Here is a 22,529-nt window from a genome sequence, read left to right as displayed (position 1 = left end):
GATGCACATTTCTAGCTGTGTGGCCTTGGGAAATTTACTTCATCTCTATGTTTCCTTCTGAAATGGGTAAGAAGATTTCCCCACCTCAGAGAGGGTGGCTATAAGAATTAAGCGTTCAGTGTCTATTGACCAACTCTGAATAGTTTCATCCTTCCGTCTGTTGCAGGCAGCACAGGTTTCTTTGTTGTTGTTGTTTAGAGCACATTTTCAATTTTGAAAAAGTAAGTTCCCAATAGAGAGGATGGTGATAAAAATCAAGTCATACTTTAGGCTATTTGAAGAGTGTGGCATTATAATAGCATGTTATATGCTTTTTCTTCATGGTGTCTCTGAAGAAATCAGACACATATGTTTTAGTATTGAGCCAAACATTTTCGCGTACAGAATGAACATCTTTAGTCTTGGCTTCATGTATAAGAGTTAAGTACTCGTGGCCAGGCGTGTTGGCTCATGCCTGTAATCCCAGCACTTGGGGAGGCTGAGGTGGGCGGATCACCTGAGGTCAGGAGTTCAAGACCAGCCAGGCCAACATGGTGAAACCCCGTCTCTACTAAAAATACAAAAGTTAGCCAGGCATGGTGGTGCATGCCTCTAGTCCCAGCTACTCGGGAGTCACTTGAACCCAGGAGGCGGAGGTTGCAGTGATCTGAGATCACACCACTGCACTCCAGCCTGGGCGACAGAGTGAGACTCCATCTCCAAAAAAAAAAGAGTTAAATATTTCACATGCATAAAACTCTACCCGAACATCGTTTTTGTTGAATTAGAGAAAGTCATACTTGGTAGCATACATGCTTCTATGGGAAACATCCATAGTTTTACCTAAATATGTACAGCATTAAACGTAGTTCAAAGATGATATCTACCTTGTTTGTACTTTTATGCTCTCTCCAGTCTGTGGACTCTTGTTGCTGATTCTTTTGCCTTTTTATCCAGCTTTTACCTCTTCTTTTAGCTGTTTTTCCAGATAAAGTCAACCAGAGAGTAGCTTGTTAGTTTTTAGAACATGTATTTGGAAACTGTTCTGAGAATTAAAGTTTATATTCTTACTTAGAATAATCTCTTCTAGTGAGTAGATCCTGCCTGTCTTGATATCGAGCTGGGCGGCACACACTGAGGCTAATACCTGTTGGGATGACGGTCCCCTGTTAATGCCAATCAAAGGTCAGGACATGACCAACAGATAAGAGCACGAGCGTGGTACTCACTCTGTAAGAAATTCTCTTCATCTACAGAAAGCCTTAGGATAAAGCAAAGATAAGAATCCTGGTCTTCTGTGATGGGTCACTGCCACTGACTGTGTCTGTTTTGTTTTCAGGGTGTACGCCATGTACAATTCCGTAAAGGGATCCTGCTCCGAGCCTGTTAGCTTCACCACCCACAGCTGTGCACCTGAGTGTCCTTTCCCTCCTAAGCTGGCACACAGGAGCAAAACTTCACTAACCCTGCAGTGGAAGGTGGGTAGCTCAAAGCATCAAGAATAGTCTCAATTTAAAAAGTAGCCAGGTGTGGTGGCACGTGTTTCTAGTCCCCGCTACTTGGGAGGCTGAGGCGGGGGATCACTTGAACCCAGGAGTTTCAAGGCTGCAGTGAGCCATGATCACACCACTGCTCTCCAGCCTGGGCAACAGAGCAAGAGTCCTGAGCTAATATGTCAGTCTATAGCCATTTGAAATATTTTATAGCACGATTCTGGTTTTGTGATGTGTTTGGTTTTCTGCATGGTAAGTATGTGCAACCAATTGTTATATCAAAATTGTCGTTTCTGGAAGAGCTGGACAAAGGGGTGGGAGGAGGGAACTGTGAAATCCACCTTTAGCTGCTTTTGCAGCAGCATTTTCTAAATGTTTTAGTGTCATAAGCAATATGTGTAAGTGTAATAGGTATTTAAAATACCTATATTTTATCACTTTCTAATAGTTTTAGTTCATTTCAACAAACATTTGAGGACATTAGCAAAAAGCTTTTATCAAGAAAAATTCAGAGATAAAGTAGTTTTATGGTCCTTTTGGCTTCTTTCAGTGGTGATACTGGAACGTTTAATATTTAAAACAACCTCAAGTGTTTAGTGATCTGAAGTATATTAATACTTCATTAATTTTCACCAGTTGGGCCATACATCAGTCAGGATTACTAATTCTCCAAGAAAAAAAAGACTGAATTATGTATTTTCATGAAATACAATTCATTGGCTAAAAATAGCTGTCACCAAAGAGAGATCATACTGCCCCTTCCTCAAGGGGCACCACTGGCTTGTTAATCATAGGTATGTGTTTGTAAGAAAACTGTACATTGTTATCAATCTCTATAGCAGTTATTTCTATACATCAGCATTTTAAACTGTAATTTAAAATGTAAACTATATGGAAGTAGAGATAAAGATTTATGGTTTGGGGGGAGAATGGTAATGTGTGAAAGAAAAAAATGGCTATGAAGATCCATTATTAGTGAAGAAATATTTTATCTTTTCATGTCTAGCCCAGAGAGTCAGATTTATCTAGGGAGCTGATGAAAGCGATTGAGAGTAGTGGTTAGCAGCAAAGCATGGGCCTCTGTGGGTCCCTCTCAGGTGGGCAGCTGCATTCTGATAGCCAGTGGCCAGCATTGAGCGTGTTACTTGGACGGAAGCAAAGTTTAAACTGGCTTAGAATCTGAACTATTTTATTTTCCTTCCTGGCTTCCAGGGATAATCCAGGTCAGTGATTCCCCACCTTTTCAGAGTTTTAACACCCAACTGGCATCATTGTTTAATTCCTTGGAGTATACACATCCATTTAAAAAATGTGCTCTCTACATATACGTATGCATATGTAAATATATCTTCGTAAGGAAAGAATTAAAATCCATTTTGTTTAGAAAATATAAGAACTCATCCTTAGATTACCTGAGGAACCCCGGGGTCTTATGAAGCTAAGTTGGGAATCACTGATGCATACTCTGCTTAGAACCTGGATGAATTTCAGGTCTCAGGCAGACCGGTTACTTCAGGAAAGAATTTTCTTATTAGGAAAAAAAATGTTTCAGGTTTTCTTTCTCCCTTTCCTCAATGGTAGATCAGAAACATACTCTTGTTCCATTCAGTCATGTACAAACTTGAAAGTTCCGGATTCAGTTCCATTTTCATTTAAATGTCCTTAAAACAGATTCCCTGATCAAAGTGCTCCAGGTTGGGGCACAAGGACAGGGGAACATTCTCTGGCTGCCAGTCTGTCCTTGAACCCACAAAGACGCTGAAAGCACTAAAGATCTGACATCTTTTTGTTCATCAGCAACAGTTATTACTTACACAGGAGATAAAGCAAAACAAAAACCTAAGTCATAGTACCCGCCCTCAGGGTGTTAAGGAACTAGTAATGGGTAGGATATTATCAAAGAAACTACCAAAGACCAGGTTTTTTGTTTTTTGGTTTTTTGTTTGGGAGATGGAGTTTTGCTCTTATTACCCAGGCTGGAGTGCAATGGCACATGGCACAATCTCGGCTCACCGCAACCTCTGCCTCCTGGGTTCAGGCAATTCTCCTGCCTCAGCCTCCTGAGTAGCCTCCTGGCACACCCCACCATGCCCAGCTAATTTTTTTTGTATTTTTAGTAGAGACGGGGTTTCACCATGTTGACCAGGATGGTCTCGATCTCTTGACCTTGTGATCCACGCGCCTCGGCCTCCCAAAGTGCTGGGATTACAGGTGTGAGCCACCGCGCCCAGCGGTCTTTTCTAAAAAAAGACCAGATTTTTTTAGAGTTCTCATCTTAGAGATGGATTCTCATTTAAAACTTTGATTTTGTCAGTTATTTATAACTTTAAATGCATCACTATCCTTTCCTCCAAACTGAGTCACAAGAGCCTAAAATAACAGTTTAGGACTTAAGCACTCACCTGAGATCAGAGTTTTGAGACTCAGATTGTGTGACTCAAAAGAGAGAAGGAAGGGAAGGAGAGGGAGAAGAATTTTATTATTAATTTAACTAACATTTACTGGGCCCCTGATGTTTTATTACTTACCATAACAGAGTAATAACAACTGTTTATGGAGTGCTTCCTATAAAACTGGGTCGTTTAGTAGGTGATTTACATATTCTCCCAATTATACACCACACCTCTCTATTTTTGGAACATGAAATTCGTTGTTGATACTGAAACTAAACAGCGAGCACCAGACCTCATACGACAAACGGCGGAAGTGGGATTCAGATACATCTCTGGGGAAGCTGAGCTGCCTTTTGCCAGGGGCAAGGCACCGTGCTGTTTGTTGGGCTCCTGCTCTTTCCTAGGGAAGAGTCAGCCTGGCAGGTCTTTGACGTGGAAAAACATGATCCGACTCCTCCTTCTGGTTGCCTCCTCAATGTTGTAGTTCCGCTGTCTCTCTGGATCTTACTACGCTCCGAGAGACGCTCCTGTGGTTTCACTTGCAGCTCTTGGAATTCTGAAAAGTATTCTGTACTCCAGAGTTCTTTATTTCCCTTCTCACTGTTAAAAACCTGCTTTCTCAGTAAAGTAGATCTCAGCATGCCTTTTAAGAGGAAAGCAAATGATGAAACTTCTCTTTGCCAACATATGAAGGGCGAATAGCCTCTAGTCATCTATCCAGAGGATCTCATGTTTTACAAAGACGTGGAACCTTAAGGTCACTGATGGCTTTCTAATCTTAAGTACTTTTAAAAAATTAAAAAGTTGTATGTGGGATGTTACAAAAAGAAAGGTTCGACTGTGCCCCACCAGACCTTTCTCAGCTGCCTTGTTCTCACTCCACACTTGAAAGTCGCTCTTAAAAGTTCTGTCCCCAGAGGCAGTAGCACCCCAAGAGGGTGTATAAAGGGAGAGGAGGTGGTGGTGGTAGGCAGGTTTGGCTATTTGTAGGTCATGATTTATTAACAGTGGGGACTCTGCAGTCGAGGTATATCAAAGTTCGTGTATGATGACAATTGACCAAGGAATGCAGGAACCATCAGCTTTATCCCCCTGAGGGGAGAGCACAGGACTGTTAGAAACATTGTATGTGAGCCAGATGGGTAGCGCATAAGTTTTGTCTGTGAACAACTTTCTCTAATCTCATGTTGTTATTTTTTTTAGGCACCAATTGACAATGGTTCAAAAATCACCAACTACCTTTTAGAGTGGGATGAGGTAAGCTTATTTTCATATTAATCCATCTAAAACACCATTTCAAAAACAAAATTGCTGAATAAATGTCATCTTATTGTTTTATAAGACACGCTAAACACAGAAAAAAAGGAATGCTAGTAGAAAAATCGAAATCAAACTTTGGAGGCCAAGGTGGGCAGATCACCTGAGGTTGGGAGTTCAAGACCAGCCTGACCAACATGGTGAAACCCCATCTTTTAAAAAAAAAAAAAAAAAAAAAGAAAGAAAAATCGAAATCAGTAGTTATTGACTAGGGAAAATGAAGTTAGATTGAAGCCGTGTTATGAAGTGTGTTTTAAAATATATGTACTGGGCTTATTTCCAAGCACTGGTGCTGAAAGAAAAAAAAGTGAGGTCTTACCTATTTTGGATCTCCGGTGTCTAGCCAGCCAATAGTTTGTATTAAAAATGGACTGGTTTGTCCTTTTGACTGCTTAGATGGTTTTGATAAAGTAAAGCATACTGCAGCTTGGAAAGCATAATTTGCTTTTCCTGTTTGAATGCCACGTGTGTACTCTGGTGTTGCATTGTTGAGTGGCCTCTGACAGCAGAGCAGTGCATAGAAGTCACGCTTTACCCATGCGTGAGTGCCCTGTGGGTTAGCACATCCTGTATCAGGTGACCTCCTTGCTGTTCATGTCACCAGAGGCCATTGGAAGGTGAAGTGTCCTTATTCTCACAGCCACTGTACCAACGGGTGACCCAGTGCATTTCTGGCGTAGCTCCCTCTACACACAGAATCTCAGGCAGGAAACACTTGGTGCAGAAGCCTTTCATTTCCTTATTCTCTTGCCCCCACTTTATTCTGTCTTTCTCTGGTTGAGAAATTGGCTAAGGATTTTCAGAATAAGAAATGTGGAATCTGGGGAGAAATGCAAGTTAAGTAGTCTTTGTGACTTAAATTTGGAGGGATTGAAAGATTTAGAACTTAGGCAAAAAGTGACTTGGCAAGTGTGGAAAAATATTTTAACCAAACGCACAATGAAAACTGGATGGAGTTCTCATGATGAAATTTTGATGTGAAAGAGAGGTCCTTCATCACTTTCTGCAGAAGCATATTTTCCCATCTGTGTTGCATCTGAGCAGCTAGAGTTCCAAGTTACCAAAAACAACCGTCTATTGTTCTTAGGATCCTTTTGAATAGCTTGTACGTGCAGGTTGGTGAAATCTCAGCCTTAACCCATACACTCGACCGATTAGGTGGATTTCATCTTAAGGTGGTTTAATTAGAAAGTGAAACCATCTCTCTAGCCCTTAGAGGTTTTTCTAGGCAATCAGGAATGCTGGAAGGGACCTCAGATGACCTGTGAGCATACAGTAACATCTTCCCATCCCTCGTGCTTCGTAAGGACAGGTGACCACTTAATGAAAGTCTCTTTTTATGTGTTGATTTGTTGCACTCACCTTATGTTTTTTCTCATGTCTTGAGGTTTTATATTGAGACAGAGTTCACCAGCAAAGAAAAGGCATCTTTTTTTTTTTCCAGACATCTTCTTAGGGCACTGTGTGTGTATATGCGCGTACACACTCGTGCGTGTGTATGCATCGGTGTTTTTTGCTGCCTCTCTGCCTGGGACCATGGGCTCCTAAGTTAAGGAAGGCCAGAGAAATTGAATACATACCTCAGTGGGAAAGCTCCAAAGAAAACCAGGGTGCTGCAGGAAGTGGTAACAGTGGCTCAGTTGCTGGTCCCTTCCCTTAAAATTTGAAATGAGAGTGTCCTGGCTGATGATGCTGAGAGGAGGGAGGCCACAGCTTCCGCTGAAAAGGGACGGGCCACGTCCAGTGACTTTTTATGTTCAGCATGGCCCATTGCAGGCTCGTGGTCAAAAAATGTTCAACGGCCGGGTTTTGCCCTCTGCCTTCCTCCTCCTTGACCTCCTTCCGGTTTTTCCGCTCATCTTTCTTAATTCTTTCTGCTTTTTCTCTCCCACTTTCAAATTCCTGCTGGCTTTGCTGAAGATTCTAGGTTAACCGACTGTCCTCCACCATGGCTCTTTCGCCAACACAGGAATCCTTTTACCTTCTGTGGCTTACTGTCCATTGTCTAGCCGTCCCCTGCACCCTCAGTTCTAAGGAGCTCCCTTGCCTTTGGGTGCAGTGAGCTCCCTGGCAGGAGAGGACAATTGAGAGAACATGGAGATGAGGAAAAGCGGGTTCTGTTCTGAGTTTTATGCTGGCAGCTTGACCTCTCTGCTCCTCAGTGTTTTTCCACCTGTGAAAGGGTAAATAGATTAGCCCGCCGGCTTTTGTGCATTTATATTATTTATGCTCTCACAAAACAGAGTATTTAGGATGGTTTCGTCTGACCACAGAATATTTGGAATGGTTTTCACTGTTGTTTGGCCCGTTCGTTAATTATTCCAGCACTGATGCAGCACGCTCGTCAGCGCTCCGCATTGCACCTTGTCCCATGAGGGACCTGTGACATACGTACTGAAGGTAACTGCGATGGCTGCAATAGCTGGAAAAGCAAACGTACGCCCAAATAAAACACACTTTGCCATACGCTTCTCAAATTGTTCTGCCCGGTAGCTCCTTTGCTTTGTATGATACCCGTCTCATTTCCCATCCCCTTAAAAAGATGAAAAAATGGTGCTGTCGGGTTTCCTGGCAGTGAGAATTCAAGCAGTGGTCACCAGTTCATTCCTGCTCATCGTGTCATTTCCGAAGTGAAGTTACTGATGGGACAGTCTGGCAGGCTGTGTTTCTAAATTTGGAGCTAAGCTGAGGATCGGTAGCCCTCTTGAGAGTAGCTTACTTGGGTTGATCTTTGGGTTCCACGTTCCTATGCTATATAGGCCGTAGCTTCAAGAAGGAAAACAAATATACAACCAGGAGAACAGCATCGGGTCTGCAGGAAGTACAGACACATGGGGCTCCGGACGTCCTTCTGAAACCTTGTGCTGGTCGTTTCTGCAGCTTGTGCAGGTGCATCTTTCTGGTACCAGGACGATTTGCAGACCCTGACTTAATGAAGGCGGCGAGGCAGGCGAATGGGAAGTGGATGTTTTGCTGGAATCACCCCTTCCTCACCCCTCCCCTCTCTAAGAGCTGCAGCCCTCCCCTCCTCTCCTCTTCAAGGACATCCGCTCCAGCCACACACCCATAAGCCTGTCTTGTCATCAGAGGGCTGCAGAAACAAACTTAGATTGCAGAAAGTTTGTGAGGTGCGCAGAGACACACAGCACTGCTTGAGAGTGGGACAGTGCCTGCCGCTCAGACTTGTGAGCAGAAGCTTGTGTTCAGGCGTAGCGCTCCTCCCTGTCTCTGCTGTGGCACCTGGGCCGAGAATCATGACTTTGTGAGGTTGCCTCATCCCCATGGATGTGACCGCTAGTGTCTGGGTGTCCCCTGAAGCCCCGTATTTTTATTACAGTATAACCGCATGGATTAGAGTTCCAGAATACTTCAGTCTTTTGTTGCTTGTAGTCACCATTCCAATAAAATGACTAGAGTAAAATTTGGAAAGTGTTGGTAAATCAAGAAGACAGGCATCAAGCACAGCTTTCAAGCCTCTTAAAAAAAAAAAAGACTTTCATGCCGGGCGCGGTGGCTTACGCCTGTAATCCTAGCACTTTGGGAGGCTGAGGTGGGTGGATCACCTGAGATCAGGAGTTCAAGACCAGCCTGGCCATTGTGGTGAAACCCCATCTTTTAAAAAAGAGAAAAAAAAGACTTTCAAGGATAAAGAGCAGCTGCCTTTATTTCTGCTGAGACTAGGAATGCTGTGCTGAGCTGACTTTGGGAAGATCCACCTTAATCAGTAGCTAACTCTACGCTGGGCTCTGAAGTACAGGGCAGGTGGAGTCCTAATGCGGAATGGAAAACAGAAATGTGTTACAGTACAGGGGAAATCTGATACACCATCTCTTGCCTCTTAAATTTATTGTCATTAATTTTACATCACCATTGCATAGAATTCACCTGGAAAGTACTCATTAATAGTTCTATACGAGGGTTAACTGCCTCTTACTTCTCCATTAACAACTAATAGACAAGACCTTAATTTTTAAATCCATACAAGAAGTTACTATGACTATGAGATGGGCAACAGCAAACAAAAGTGGAATTTACAGGTGTCATTGGCTTTTCAGCTGTGGCCTTCGGTTTTGATTTTCACCCGAAACCGGTCAGTTTTTATTACTTGAGAAGGCGTGGCCATTCCTTGCCAAGTTCCCTTGTGGTGACTTAGGAGATTTAGTGTTTAGAACCATGGGGTTGGAGAACTGTCCCCTAATTTTTGTAGGTTTTTTTTTTTTTTTTTTTTGCCACTTTTTCTCTGTCCCATTGTGAGCAGAAGGGCAGAAGGTCATTTTCAAGTTTTTTTTCACTTGAACGTTAGATGAGTCACATCACATTTTTATTTGATATATTTTATTTTCTTTACTTCGCCCTCATGTTTACATTTTAATCTATAAGGATTTGTCATTCTGATGGGTAGCAAAAGCAGGTCGGAAGCTCCTAAAAAGGAGCTTGTTTAACAGCGAAACGTTGGCTAGTTGTTAGATTTTTCAAGATATACGTTCTTTCCACAGTGGAGAATCCCTGAGGGAGGCAAGGTGGACATCATACTCGAGATACTCCACCTGTTGGCCACACCCACGCTAATCCCTTTGACTGCCTGTCTTCTTGATGGGCACCCTCCAAGATACATTGACCCTGCATTGCTTCTCTCCTTCTCTTTTTTTTTTTTTTTTTTGAGGTAAAGTTTCACTCTTGTTGCCTAGGCTAGAGTGCAATGGCATGATCTTGGCTCACTTCAGCCTCTGTCTCCCTGTCCAAGCGATTCTCCTGCCTCAGCCTCCCGAGTAGCTGAGATTACAGGTGCCTGCCACCAGGCTTGGCTAATTTTTTTGTATTTTTAGTAGAGACGGGGTTTCACCACGTTGGCCAGGCTGGTCTCGAACTCCTGACTCAGGTGATGCGGCTCCCTCTCCCAAAGTGCTGGGATTACAGGTGTGAGCCCCTGCGCTCCGCCCTGCTGCTCTTCTTGATGACATGCTACTATCTAGTGGAGGTGGAAGTTTTTCTCTAAAAGAAGCTAATGGGAGAAAGATTGAGGATATCGTGGGCTCTAGATAGGGAAGGGCTTTGAAGGAAATAAACCCAGAAACCTCTTTCCAGTCTTTCTTAAGGTTTCTAAATAGATCATGATCTGGCCTTTTCTTTGAAAACTTGAGTAAAAGGGCGAATTTTAGGGTCAATTAAGAACTTTTTATTTTAGAAAAAATTAGTTCTGTAAAGGAAGTATTTATGCAAGCTTGGCTTGTTTTAAGTTCTGCCTTAAGGTATTCTTTTAATGTGAGCCATATAGACTATTAACTGGGGCTGTTGCAACTGTCAGAACAAATACAAGTCTCCTAGGATCTTGTTTTGAATATGTGGCACGGATTCATATTGATGGTATCTTTCAGTGTTGTGATGTTTATCTAAAGAAACCGGGATTAGTAGTCTCAGCTTTGTCTCTGTCTTCGTCCATTTTGTGCTGCTATAACAGAAGACCTGAGACTGCATTATAAAGAACAGAGATTTCTTTCTTACAATTCTGGAGGCTGGGAAGTTCAAGGTCAAGGAGTTGCATCTGGCAAGGGCCTTCTTGCTGTGTCACCCCACAGACAGGAGGGCAAGACAGCCCAAGCGTGAGAGAAGGAAGCGGACCAAACTGATCCTTTTATCAGGAACCCACTCCCATGATAACAGACTCTGTCCTGTGATAATGGCCTTAATGCATTCGTGGGGATAGAGCCTTTGTGACCTAATCACCTTTTCAAGGAAAAAATAAATGACCACCTCTTAACACGTTGCATTGGGGATTAATTTTCTAACACATGAACATAGAGGACACATTCAAACCATAACAGTTTCTACTTACTCATGGTACCCCAAGCAGATAATTTAATGCCTTAGCCTCAGCCTGTCCACTTGAAAAACAATGTGAGTTTTCTCACAGGTATGTTAAGATTGAAGGAGTTCACTTGGGCAATACCCGATTCAATGTACTGATTGTTCCGTATTGTTGGTGTACGTTTACCTAAGCAGATGCTAAGATCTGAGGCAGGGAAAGTCAGCAATTAGAACCATCAGGTCTAAGGAATATGACATTCTTCTGTCAGGAACTTAAACAAGAGCCCTGAGGTTTATGTCACTTGTTTGAACTAAATAGAAGCGGATGTCAACGCTGCTGACGGATGTTAGTTTGCTCTTAGCCTAACTTCTGGACGTGACATACAGGGGATATACAGAATAACCAGAAAAAGAGCTTTGTGGGAATGTGACCGTTGGCGTTCCCAAAAACCTTCCTCGCTTGTGACTCAGCTAGCCCAAAAGGAAGTTCACATCTGGTTTCCCTGGTGACTGTTGAGCCAACACAGCCGTAAAACACAGTGGACTAAGAACGAAATAAATGCCACAGAAATCAGGGGAGGCATAATTAGAAGCGGAGAGAGGGAGAAAAGGCCAGCAGCAGGTAGAGCCCATGCCCCTGGGGAGCCATTAGCAGGTCAGGGCAGGCCCGGCAGCCCACAGTCCTGACACAGAAACCTCCCAAAGCAGGTGGCCAGCCCCAGATTGCAGCTTCTTGGACATCTGTGCCATTCAGGAGGAGCATTTGGGGATTCAGTTGGCCCCGTAGAAGATACTCAGTAAGAGATTAATTAACTCAGTAAGAGATTAATTAATCAGACTCCCGCTTAGCTCAAGTGTTGAGTAGTTCATATGGATGGTCCCTTGTAGTGCTTCTGAGTGAATCTGAACAAACGTTTTCTGGTTAGATATCAGCTGTTCTGAGAATGGAGGGGATGGAGCAGCCACAAGCACAGAACTTGCTGGCTCCCACAGCGTGGATGAAGAGAGCTCCGTGAGAATTTGGTTGGCTCTGGCTCTGTAAGGTGCCACCTGCCGTACGTTGGACGGTGTGTTGGTTGGTTCAATGACGGAAATCAGGAATGTCAGCTTTTGTTTCCGTGCCCAGGCCCACATGCACTGTGGCCATTCTTCTTGCTGACTGTGGGGATTGGAAAGCGGGGTCCTTCCTAGGTTTGTTTTGGCCCTGGCCATCAGAGACCATCTTTCACATGGGTGTCTTGAGGCAACTCCGTGGCCTGGCAGAGTGGCGATGTTTCACTGCCACGTCTTGCGGTGTTTTTAGAAAACCAAGAGAATTGTTGCCCCACTGTAGCTGCTATTGAAGGACACTAAGCCAGGAAGGATTTAATAACTCAGAGGTGTCTCAGGTACCACTTCATGGTTAAAAGCAGCCGCCCTTCAGAAGGTCAAATATTTGAAAAAAGAAAGAAACAAAAAAGAAATAATTTTAAAAAGGAGCCCCCTTTTGTAGGGACCTCAGTCTCAGACATCCACACACCTACAGCAGATTCTCTGCCTTCTTTTTTTTTTTTTTTTTTTTTACCATTTCTCCCATGTGTACGTGATGGGGTCGTGTGTTTGAGACGCTAACTTGATGTCGAGCTTCTCGCTGAGGCTAAATTATAAATCCCGTCTTGGTTCCTGACACCTGATTTCTCAACTCACCTTTGTCACGGCTCCTCGTCACCAGCTGAAAGAAGACTACCTTGAGCCTTGACTAGGTGAATGGACCAAGCCCATCCATCCCTTGGTTCATTTGTAAATTGTACTAACAGTCTGATCTGAAATCAGGCCCTCCGTTCCCTTCCTCCCTGCTCCCTCAGGCAGTCTTAACACATCAACCTTCTTGACAACAGATGAACCTCAATGTTTGGAGAAATAGATAGGAAAGTTTTCTTTTTCTTTCTTTCTTTCTTTCTTTTTTTTTTTTTTTTTTTGAGATGGAGTCTTGCTCTGTCAGCAGAGCTGGAGTGCAATGGCACGATCTTGGCTCACTGCAACCTCTGCCTCCCGGGTTCAAGCGACTCTCCTACCTCAGCCTCCTGAGTAGCTGGGACTACAGGCATGCACCACCACACCCAGCTAATTTTTTTTTTTTTTTTTTTTTTTTTTTTTTTTTTTGTATTTTAATAGAAACAGGGTTTTACTGTGTTGGTCAGGATAGTCTCAATCTCCTGACCTTGTGATCCGACTGCCTCGGCCTCCCAAAGTGCTGGGATTACAGGCCTGAGCCACCGCACCCGGCTGGAAAGTTTCCTTTGTGTGTTTGTTTACACCAGAAGACTTAGTGATCACCATTGGCTATTTCAGGCAGCCAAGCCTCCCCCTCACAGAAAAACCAGTGTGCCGAGGGGTAAAGTACCTCCCCGTTGATTTGGTAACAGAACCACAAACCATTCCACCCCCTTCCTTACCTTTGAAACATCCCCTGTACCTGAGTGTGCAATGAAATGAAAGAGGCGTCCCTGGAGGAAGAGGGGGGTTTGGCACGAGGGACTCCTGAGTCCACCCAAATGGGGAGCGTCCCTCCCTCCCTGTTCGGGACCTTTTATATATGCTTATGCTGGACACATACATGCTCTTTTATTTCCGAAGCCAACATTTGTCTTTGACGTTGCCTAGGGTCAGCCGGTGCTGGAGCAACTTCTAAATATAGACGCTCTAGCAGACTAAATCTTAGAGCCTGGCTGCAGTTCAGTTGGCCAGTGCAACCTTATTTTTTATGTTTCATTGCTGTTTCTGACAGGTTGAGTTATACTGTTAACCGAGAATGGCCAGCCCAGGATCCTTCAGCCCATGTCTGAATTTTCAGCAGCCATGGGTCACAAGCACATGACAACTGATAACCAAATTCATGGAATTTATTTAGCAGACAGTTATGAAGCCTGGTAAGAGCCGCTCAGGAAGGCAGCAGGCGTGGGTGCGAAAGAATCTGAAAGAGGCCGGGTATGATAGTTCACGCCTGTAATCCCAGCACTTTGGGAGGCCGAGGCAGGTAGACCACCTGAGGTCAGGAGTTCGAGACCAGTCTGACCAACATGGCAAAATCCTGTCTCTACTAAAAATACAAAAAGTAGCCATATAGGGTGGTGCACGCCTGTAATCCCAGCTGCTCGGGAGACTGAGGCAGGAGAATCATTTGAACCTGGGAGGCGGAGGTTGCAGTGAGCCGCAAACACACCACTGCACTCCAGCCTGGGCTACAGGGTGAGACTCTATCCTCCCCCTACAAAAAAATAAAAAGAATAATAAATAAATCTGAAAGAGAAGGGGGATGGTGGAAAGAGAGCACATATCAAGAAAACATCGGGAAGAGTAAGTCACAAGACCAAAGGGAGCAAGTTCACCGTGAATCCCAGCATGATTGGTTGGCCATTCTTAATCTTGTGCCAGGAGTAAAGTAGCTATAATGAAGAACAGGAAGTATCGTTTCCAATCTATTAATTTAAAGGCAGTTGAAAATATCAGCCAGCTTCATCTATTAGCGCCAGTAGTGTTGGAAATACCCACTTCCAGTGTTGTTAGTGCCAGGGTAATTAGCAGTCTTAGCCAGAGCAGCCACAGCCCCTACTGTCTGCAGAATTACAGTGGCAGGAAAACACTGAAGCCTGAATTAATTGGGATGTGTGTGAGTTACATGTACGGAATCGGCCATGTATCGTGTTCCTTGATGGGAAGCCAACCCATTTTGAGGATTCATTCATCTTCCCAAATACAGAGGAAAGCTTTATGGGGATACTAAGTAAAGAAGAAAAATTGACTTGAAAAGTCCTTTTGTTGCTGTTTTCAATCTTTCGGCTATACACTTTTACAAATCAACACAACAAATATGTTTGTAAACCTACTTAAACTTTAAAAATGAGCTGCATTTTACAAACCTCATCAAATACTTTTTATATACTTCGCGGCCAGTTTTCAGGTCGGTAGACCCTCTGTAAATTTGTTTCTCTACTCTATTCCATTGTGTGTTTGTAAACAGATGTCCAGAGAGAGAGGTGGAAAGCTGCTTCCCTGAGGAAGTCCTTCGATATTTTATTTGCTGACTCCTGTGATTTTAGGCTATGCCATACCTAAACTGTCCCCAAAAGGCCATTGAGTGACTGTATTTAAAAATCTCCCCAGAGTGCTCTAAATTTGGGATAGCAATATTAAAAGTCTCATCTCCATCTACAACGTGATTCTGTAAGATGAAGTAACTGTGTAACTGTTGATTGGCAATTTTGGTTGATCTTTATAATCTAGGAGTCTGGTTCTATTTTTAGCCTGTGCAAAAAGAACTTTTAAAATTATTCAAAAAAGCCCTGACTTTGCTGGATGGGTTTGAAAGGAAAGGCACGTACTAGGTCCATGTAAGAAATAGGACCCATCATATGTTAGACAGTTATTTTGGTTTGGGTTTTTGTTTGTTTGTTTGTTTTTGGGACAGACTCTTGACCAGACAGGCTCTTTCTCTGCTGCCCAGGCTGGAGCGCAGTAGCATAGTCTCAGCTCACTGCAGCCTCCGCCTCCCGGGTTCAAGCAGTTCTCCTGCCTCAGCCTCGCCAGTAGCTGGGATTACAGGCATGTGCCACCACACGCAGATAATTTTTGTATTATTATTTCTTTTTTATGGAGACAGGCTGGTCTCAAACTCCTGACCTCAGGCGATCTGCCCACCTCAGCCTCCCAAAGTGCTGGGATTACCAGTGTGAGCCACCGTCCCAGACATCCTGGCTATTTACGGTGTAGGAAGAATTTATAAAAGTGTGCAGAAATTCAGAGGGGTAAAACTTTATGCTATAAACATATACAGACATCAAAGTAGCTAAGTGTAATATTGCATAACAAATGACCCCAAAACCTAGAGGCTTGAAATACTCACTTTCTTATGTTCGTGGATTCTGATCGGGAGTTGAACAGGGCGGTGGGGAGGGGCTTCTCTGCTATCCGTCATGTCTGGAGTTTCAGTGGCGAGGGCTCATTGGCTGGGGGACTGGGAACTTCTGGCATTGTCTTCACTCACAAGTGCAGCATCCATGCTCACTTTGGACTGGACCTATCTGTGGCTCTTCACGTGGCCTGGGGCTCCCACACAGCGTGGCAGCTTCAGGGTAGTCGCAATCGAAACTCAAGTGTCCCAGCAAAAGTCAGAAGCTGTAAAACCTTTCCAGACCCAGCCGTGGTTTCATGTCTACTCCATTCTTTTGGTTCTAAGAGAGTCACAACACCACACACATTCAAGGGAAAGAAGGGGTTGTAGACTTTGTTTCTCAACGGATAGGAAATCGGAGCATTTCTAGTCAAGTTTAAAATAACCGCTTGTGATATAAGGCTTCTCCTGACTGTTTGGTCCTGAGTAACTATTAAAAATATTTTTTTCTTTATCTTTGTATAGCACATAACGGTATTTTAGATAACATAGCCTAAGACTGTTAGATATAAGGCCACATACTTTAAAAGTACAACGTAACTCTTTTTCCTATCCCTGATTCTCTTCTGAGTATTCTCCAGACAGGGAGAGGGGGGATAAATGTGTACCCAGAAATGTAGTGACAGGATGGGCCTCAGACCTCATAGCCAGTGCTACATGCCTTAAAGGCTCTCAGATACCAATCTTTTCAGCAGATGGAGGAAGAGATCATTCTCCCTGCCCCCTTAGTGATAAGGGCAGGGAACCCGAACAGACTATCTCCAGTTAGTATCTCTGCCTCAGTTGTACTTGAAAAGCAGGATCGTGTGTTCTTTTCCGTCAGATGACTCACAATAGTGCAGCAAAGTGTTTTTCTTTTCTTTTTCTTTTTCTTCTTTTTTTGGCAGGAAATATAAATAAATATTTAAAATCTTTGGCCAGGCGCAGTGGCTCACACCTGTAATCCCAGCACGTGCGAAGTCAAGGTGGGCAGATCACCTGAGGTCAGGAGTTCAAGACCAGCCTGGCCAACATGGTGAAACCCTGTCTCTACTAAAAATATATATATATATATATATATATATATATATATATATATATTAATATTAGCCGGGCCTATAATGGTGGCATGTGCCTGTAATCCCAGCTATTCGGGAGGCTGAGGCAGGAGAATTGCTTGAACCTGGGAGGTGGAGTTTGCAGTGAACCGAGATTGTGCCGTTGCACTCCAGCTTGGGCAAGAAGATGAAAACTCTGTCTTAAAAAAATGATAATTAAGAAAAATGAAAATAAAATCTTTAACAGTTAGTTTTCATTTTTAAACTACAAATGAGAAATGGAAGAATATTCCAGAAGTAGGTAGTAAGGGAGTAAAACATAAAAATGTTCCTTACAATATTTAAAAGCTTTTCTGTTTATAATTTATCTTCCAATTTCATTTTAAAGAATGTCAGAATGGGACATGGTACCTCATGCCTGTGACCCCAGCGCTTTGGGAAGCCTGGGTTGGGTGGAAGGATAGCTTGAGGCGAGGGGTTTCAGATCAGCCTGGGCAACACAGACCTCATCTCTACCAAAAAGAACAAAATTGAAAATTATGCCAGGTGTGGTGGCGCATGCCTGTAATCCTAGCTACTCAGGAGGCTGAGACAGGAGAATCCCTTGAGCCCCATAGTTTGAGGCTACAGTGAGTTATGGTCCGTTTGCATCACTATACTGTACACTGAATGACAGAGTGAGATACCTCGTCTCAAAAAAAAAAAAAAAAAAAGTAGAATATTTGCAAAGAATATTTCTCACATCTTGGAAACGTTTCCAGGGGTAGATCATTCTCTGCTGTGCAGCCACATAGTGCTGTTTATATACTGTCCAAGCTCCCTTCTCTTGCCTCTGTTTTTCTGTGATTGGGATCTTTCATAGTCTGGCAGAAAGTTGGAGGTTATCACCATTCTTCAGAATCTAGCAGGACCCTGTAGGAACAAAAACATCTAGACTCCCCTTATTATTAGGACTTGAAACCAAAAGTGCGTGACCGTTCTAAAAAGTGAGTGAGGATGAGGTGCAGGGGAGGCGGACGCTGATAGAGTACATAGTGTCCTGAGTGTTATTAGGCTGGGACTTCCCCCCAGGATGATGACTCCCTTCAGTATGTGAACCTGGAAATGAAAGAGACTCTTGCCCAGGTTCAGATAAATGAGGTGTCCGGCTTCGGGCCGGTGAGCTCTGTGGTAAGTATGAGTTAGGATGACATCAGGGGACAGGGCTGCCCAGGGCACACTGGACAGAACAGAGAGGAAGCCGATCCAGCGGTGTCTGGAATGTGGATAATACACAGTGTGTTTTTGTTCAATGATGAGAAAGGAGAAAGAGGCAAAGCTGGGAGCCCAGGCCTGGGAAGCACTGATCTGATGTGTGCTGTGAATATGAGTCGACTTGCTGGCGAGCCAGGTCCTTTCCTGGAGAGCAGTTTTGACCAGAGGTGGTTGACAAACGCCCTGGTCCCTGGTTGGAAAGCATTTCCCCAGGGTGATGACTTGGTGCTCTCAGCCCAGGTCTGGCTGTGGAAGGAAGATAAGCAAGCACTGTGAATTAGGTTGAGCGCGAAGAGGAACGCTCAGCTTGGGAAAGGAAACGGCCCGGGTTTGTAATGCGTCACCTGTGCCAAATTGAACACCTCGAGGTTTATCTGCACACAGTTTGTCTGTACTCCAAGACTTCTTCATGTTCTGGTAAAGATTAACCTTGCCCTTGAATGAACTCGGTCGGAGCTGCAGAAACAGGCATCTGGGCATGCCCAAGATTGCAAAATGGAAAGAAGCCAGTGAACCCTGAAAATCTGCCCTCATTTGGCTCACAGACACGGGCAGTAGAAAGTTAGGCCAGAACATGGCTGGGGTTATATTGGTTCATGTCAAATGAGGTCAGTAGCCCAGTGGCTAGGTCTGTTCCAGAATGACCAGCGTTGTGGGCCCTGACCAGTTTCTCTAATTCAGGCAAAGTGTCTTTTCCATCGTTCACCGAGAACAGGAACTCCAGTCTCATCCTAGAGACTCTGATCCTGACTGCTCAGGTGCCGTGAACCTGACCCACCAATGCGCAAAGTAATGGAATGCTGCTAGGACTCTCTTCCCCCAGCCCCCTCCTACGGACCAGCTGACTCCCAGGCTTCGGCAGCCTGCCGCTTTGCAAGCTCTTACTCTCCTCTGGGTGACACACCGCAGGTGGCCTATCGGGCCTGGGCCGTGGCTGTCCCTGCTGCCTGCGTTTGACCAGATCATTGATGACAACAGGCCTGGAAAGTTTCCCGATGTTACCCGTTTCTATTAGAGCCATGTTTGACTAGGGACCTTGGAACGAGGCCGAATTTAAATGATTAAAAACTAAGTTTCCAAAGCCAAGTCAACATATCTCCGTAATCCTGTGTGGTCTAAATTAGATTTTTTAAAAGAGGGAACGTGCCGTTGATTATAATCTCTCAAAATCTCTTGGAGCTAAACAGCCTGTAAGATAGGAAAGTTGTCCTCTACGATCTCTGAAACCTCACTGCCAGTCATGGTTTGGATATATTTAACTTCTGGTAAACAATGATACACATTCACTTTATCAATCCTTTATCAATCTTTCAATCTTCTAAAGCATTAGCCCCTCCTTTTTTTTGAAATTCATTTCTGTCAACAAGAACAGAAAAATATTTTGCTTATAAACGCTGTTTGCAACCTGGGGCCTGTTTTGTTTTATGACCAGATTCTCTAAATCTTCTATGCCTCTGAACATGGACTAACTCTAATGCTTAAGCCCCAGGGCCATTTGAGAGCCTGGCGCAGGAGACAGGGCGGCATGATACCCGCGTGCCGTCGGAGCGCTGGAGCCCGTGTCTTCTGAGGTTCACCTGTTAACTTCTCAGCTGTACATCTCTTTTGCACTGCAGTGACCTCTGTGAACATTATTTTTTTTTGTTTCCAGATACCCATGTTACGTTATGTTATGAGACAGAGTCTCACTCTGTCACTCAGGCTGGAGCGCAGTGGCATCATCTCGGCTCACTGCAATCTCTGCCTTCCAGGTTCAAGCAAAACTCCTGCCTCAGCCTCCCAACTAGCTGGGATTACAGGCGTCTGCCACCATGCCTGGCGAATTTTTTTGTATTTTTAGTAGAGATGGGGTTTCGCCATGTTGGCCAGGCTAGTTTCGAACTCCTGACCTCAAGTGATTGACCCACTTTGGCCTCCCAGAGTTCTGGGATTACAGGTGTGAGCCACTGTGCCCGGCCGGATTTCTTAATATTATTACTACTACTTCACATTTACTTACATTACTTCCTCACGTTTTTACTTCTTTCACAAGTAGAATTTTTTTAAACGTTGCAATATAGGAACATGTCTGGAAGGTCACACAGTGTCCCTTCTAATTCTTTAGTGAGCCCGAGTGCTCTGGCTCTCCTAAAAGTCGATTTCTCCCCTTTGAAGCCTCCTCACTCTTTTTCTCATTTGAGCCACAAACAGTCTGGTTTCTACTGTACTGAAGCAAATTAACCTAGTAAGAAACAAACTGACTTTTTTTTTTTTTTTTTAAACTGGCTGTAGTTCTAAGCACAAGAAAAAGAGAAAGGAGACCAAATAAAGGAATGGGAAAATAAGACACTGAACGGGAGCCAGCTCGGGATTTGGAAGGGATGAGAGCTTCCGCCGTGGCACGATGTGCCTTTCTTGCACTGTTTACTCTGAGTTCAGAAATAGAGGAGGAAAGAAGGTAGCTCTTGCTACAGCCTGAAATGGATGTGACACATACCAGGGCTCCCATAGAGGGTAATCGGACGCTGGGTGTCATTATGCAACTGTGTGCATATGAATAAATCATCTTCCTCAACCTCACACTCAAGGTGGAAGTCAACGTGAGGGCGCGTCCTGCCAGCCACACAGGGAGCAACCGAGAAATGCTAGGCTTTACTCGCCCGACTCCCCCGACTCCGCCGCCAGTGCATCTGAATGCACTTTGAACCCTTGATAAAATGAACTTTCAGTCTTAAAGACCGTTAGAACTTCTGCGCCCTTCCATCGGGAAAGGCGCTACCTGGCTTGAGGAGGGGAGCGGGGAAGGGGTTCATCTGAGGAGGATGACATGCTGTGGTTGCTTTTAAGATGTTCATCCCAGCGACGTTCAAGCTAGTGGTGTGCTCATTTTATCTTCATGAAAACTTCACCTGGAATGTGTTTTAGTGGTATTTGGTGGCCTGCTCAAAGGAAGGAGATACTTAAATTTGCTTACGTGAAAAATGTGCTTGCTTTGTTTTTTAGGTAATAGAGAACTTCAGACAGATTGCTTAAGGCCCTGGGCCCCTCCGATTAGAATGCCAAGATCCATTCAGTGTTCGCATATGGTTTTCTTTTGCATGAACATGGATAAGATAGAAGATAATGTGGATTATGGGTAGGAAATATTCTAGCAAGCTGCTGATATGCCTCTGAGTATGGCGATCAGGCTTTTTTCTTGCTTGTGGGCCTATTACGAGACCCCGTTAGAGTGTTTTATTTTTACTTCAAGAAATCGGAAGTACCATGTAAGGTTAGGAAGGCATTCAAAATATATTTCTAGCCTGACAAGAAACTTAGAGTGACGGTAATATACATAGATTAATTCAACCAATGTTCCAAGTGCCATTGACCCCTGTGTAGATGCAGTCATATCGGGCAGTTTGGGCCAATCCAGTTAAGGAAGAGAATCTTAGAAATTGTGATATTTAACTGGAGCATTGTCTTGTGCCTGAAAGGACCCTATTTTATTTTGTTAACCAAAAAGCCGCTTTATATATACCGCTGGTCCAGTAAATTACCTGTCTCAGTGACAGAATTTTCTGTAGTGTCTTTATGTCAGAGATGAGATGTCATTGTAGAGTACTTTATTTGCAACACGGACACTTCCCTGTAAGTTTCTGTTGTTTCTGTTCATTCAAACTATTGCTCATTAAACAGTTATTCAAGAGGTTCATGATGCTCCTTCGTTTGTTTAGGGTTATCTGTTTTTTTTTTAAAAGTTTGTACATGGTTTCACTGTTTACTTTTAGGGAAAAAGAAACAGTGGTTTCAGACAGTGCTTCTTTGGGAGCCAGAAACACTGCAAGTTGACAAAGCTTTGTCCGGCAATGGGGTACACGTTCAGGCTGGCCGCTCGAAACGACATTGGCACCAGGTAGGACACTTCCTTGCCCTTCTGCCCTTCAGCCTTTGGATGGTGACTCTGAGCCTTCCTGTACGTCACTGGAAGGCATGAGGATGCCCACCGCCTCCACACTAAGTCACCTTGAGGTTTTCTAGGAGGGAATCCTCATCTGAGGGGTGAAGGGCCCCTCCAAGCTGGTGAATGTCGCTATGGCCTCTGCAGTCTTGCAAGGTGTATTGCAAAGACCCCACCAGGCCTCTAAGAATCAAGGTAAAGGTAAGCAGTAAGGAATTGAAAGGAAGTCCTCTTGGGGCTTTATTTATTTATTTATTTTTTAGATCACGTGGCTTTTTCTCTTTATCACTTTAGCAAGCCCTTCATTCAGTTGCCCTTTTTCAATTATGTGAGAGTTTCCTGGTACAAAGAGATTGCTGCTGGGCCGGCCATTGTTGTTAAACCCAGGGCGGATACAGGATT

General features: G+C 44.0%; 1 protein-coding gene across 4 annotated transcripts in view; it reads left to right on the top strand.

Annotated features, from left to right (window-relative positions):
- Positions 1–22,529, top strand: part of FNDC3B (fibronectin type III domain containing 3B) — a 371,941-nt gene that overhangs the window by 287,843 nt on the left and 61,569 nt on the right. For all 4 annotated transcript variants that reach the window (XM_039480204.2, XM_039480205.2, XM_074405435.1 and 1 more), the window contains exons 10-12: positions 1,319–1,457; positions 5,069–5,122; positions 21,958–22,082. In XM_039480204.2, coding sequence (XP_039336138.1) covers positions 1,319–1,457; positions 5,069–5,122; positions 21,958–22,082 — 318 coding nt within the window. The remainder of the gene's footprint in view (positions 1–1,318; positions 1,458–5,068; positions 5,123–21,957; positions 22,083–22,529) is intronic.

The sequence above is a fragment of the Saimiri boliviensis genome, chromosome 9, assembly GCF_048565385.1.
Source record: "Saimiri boliviensis isolate mSaiBol1 chromosome 9, mSaiBol1.pri, whole genome shotgun sequence".
Classification (NCBI taxonomy): domain Eukaryota; kingdom Metazoa; phylum Chordata; class Mammalia; order Primates; family Cebidae; genus Saimiri; species Saimiri boliviensis.
This window is presented reverse-complemented; position numbering and strand designations above follow the sequence as displayed.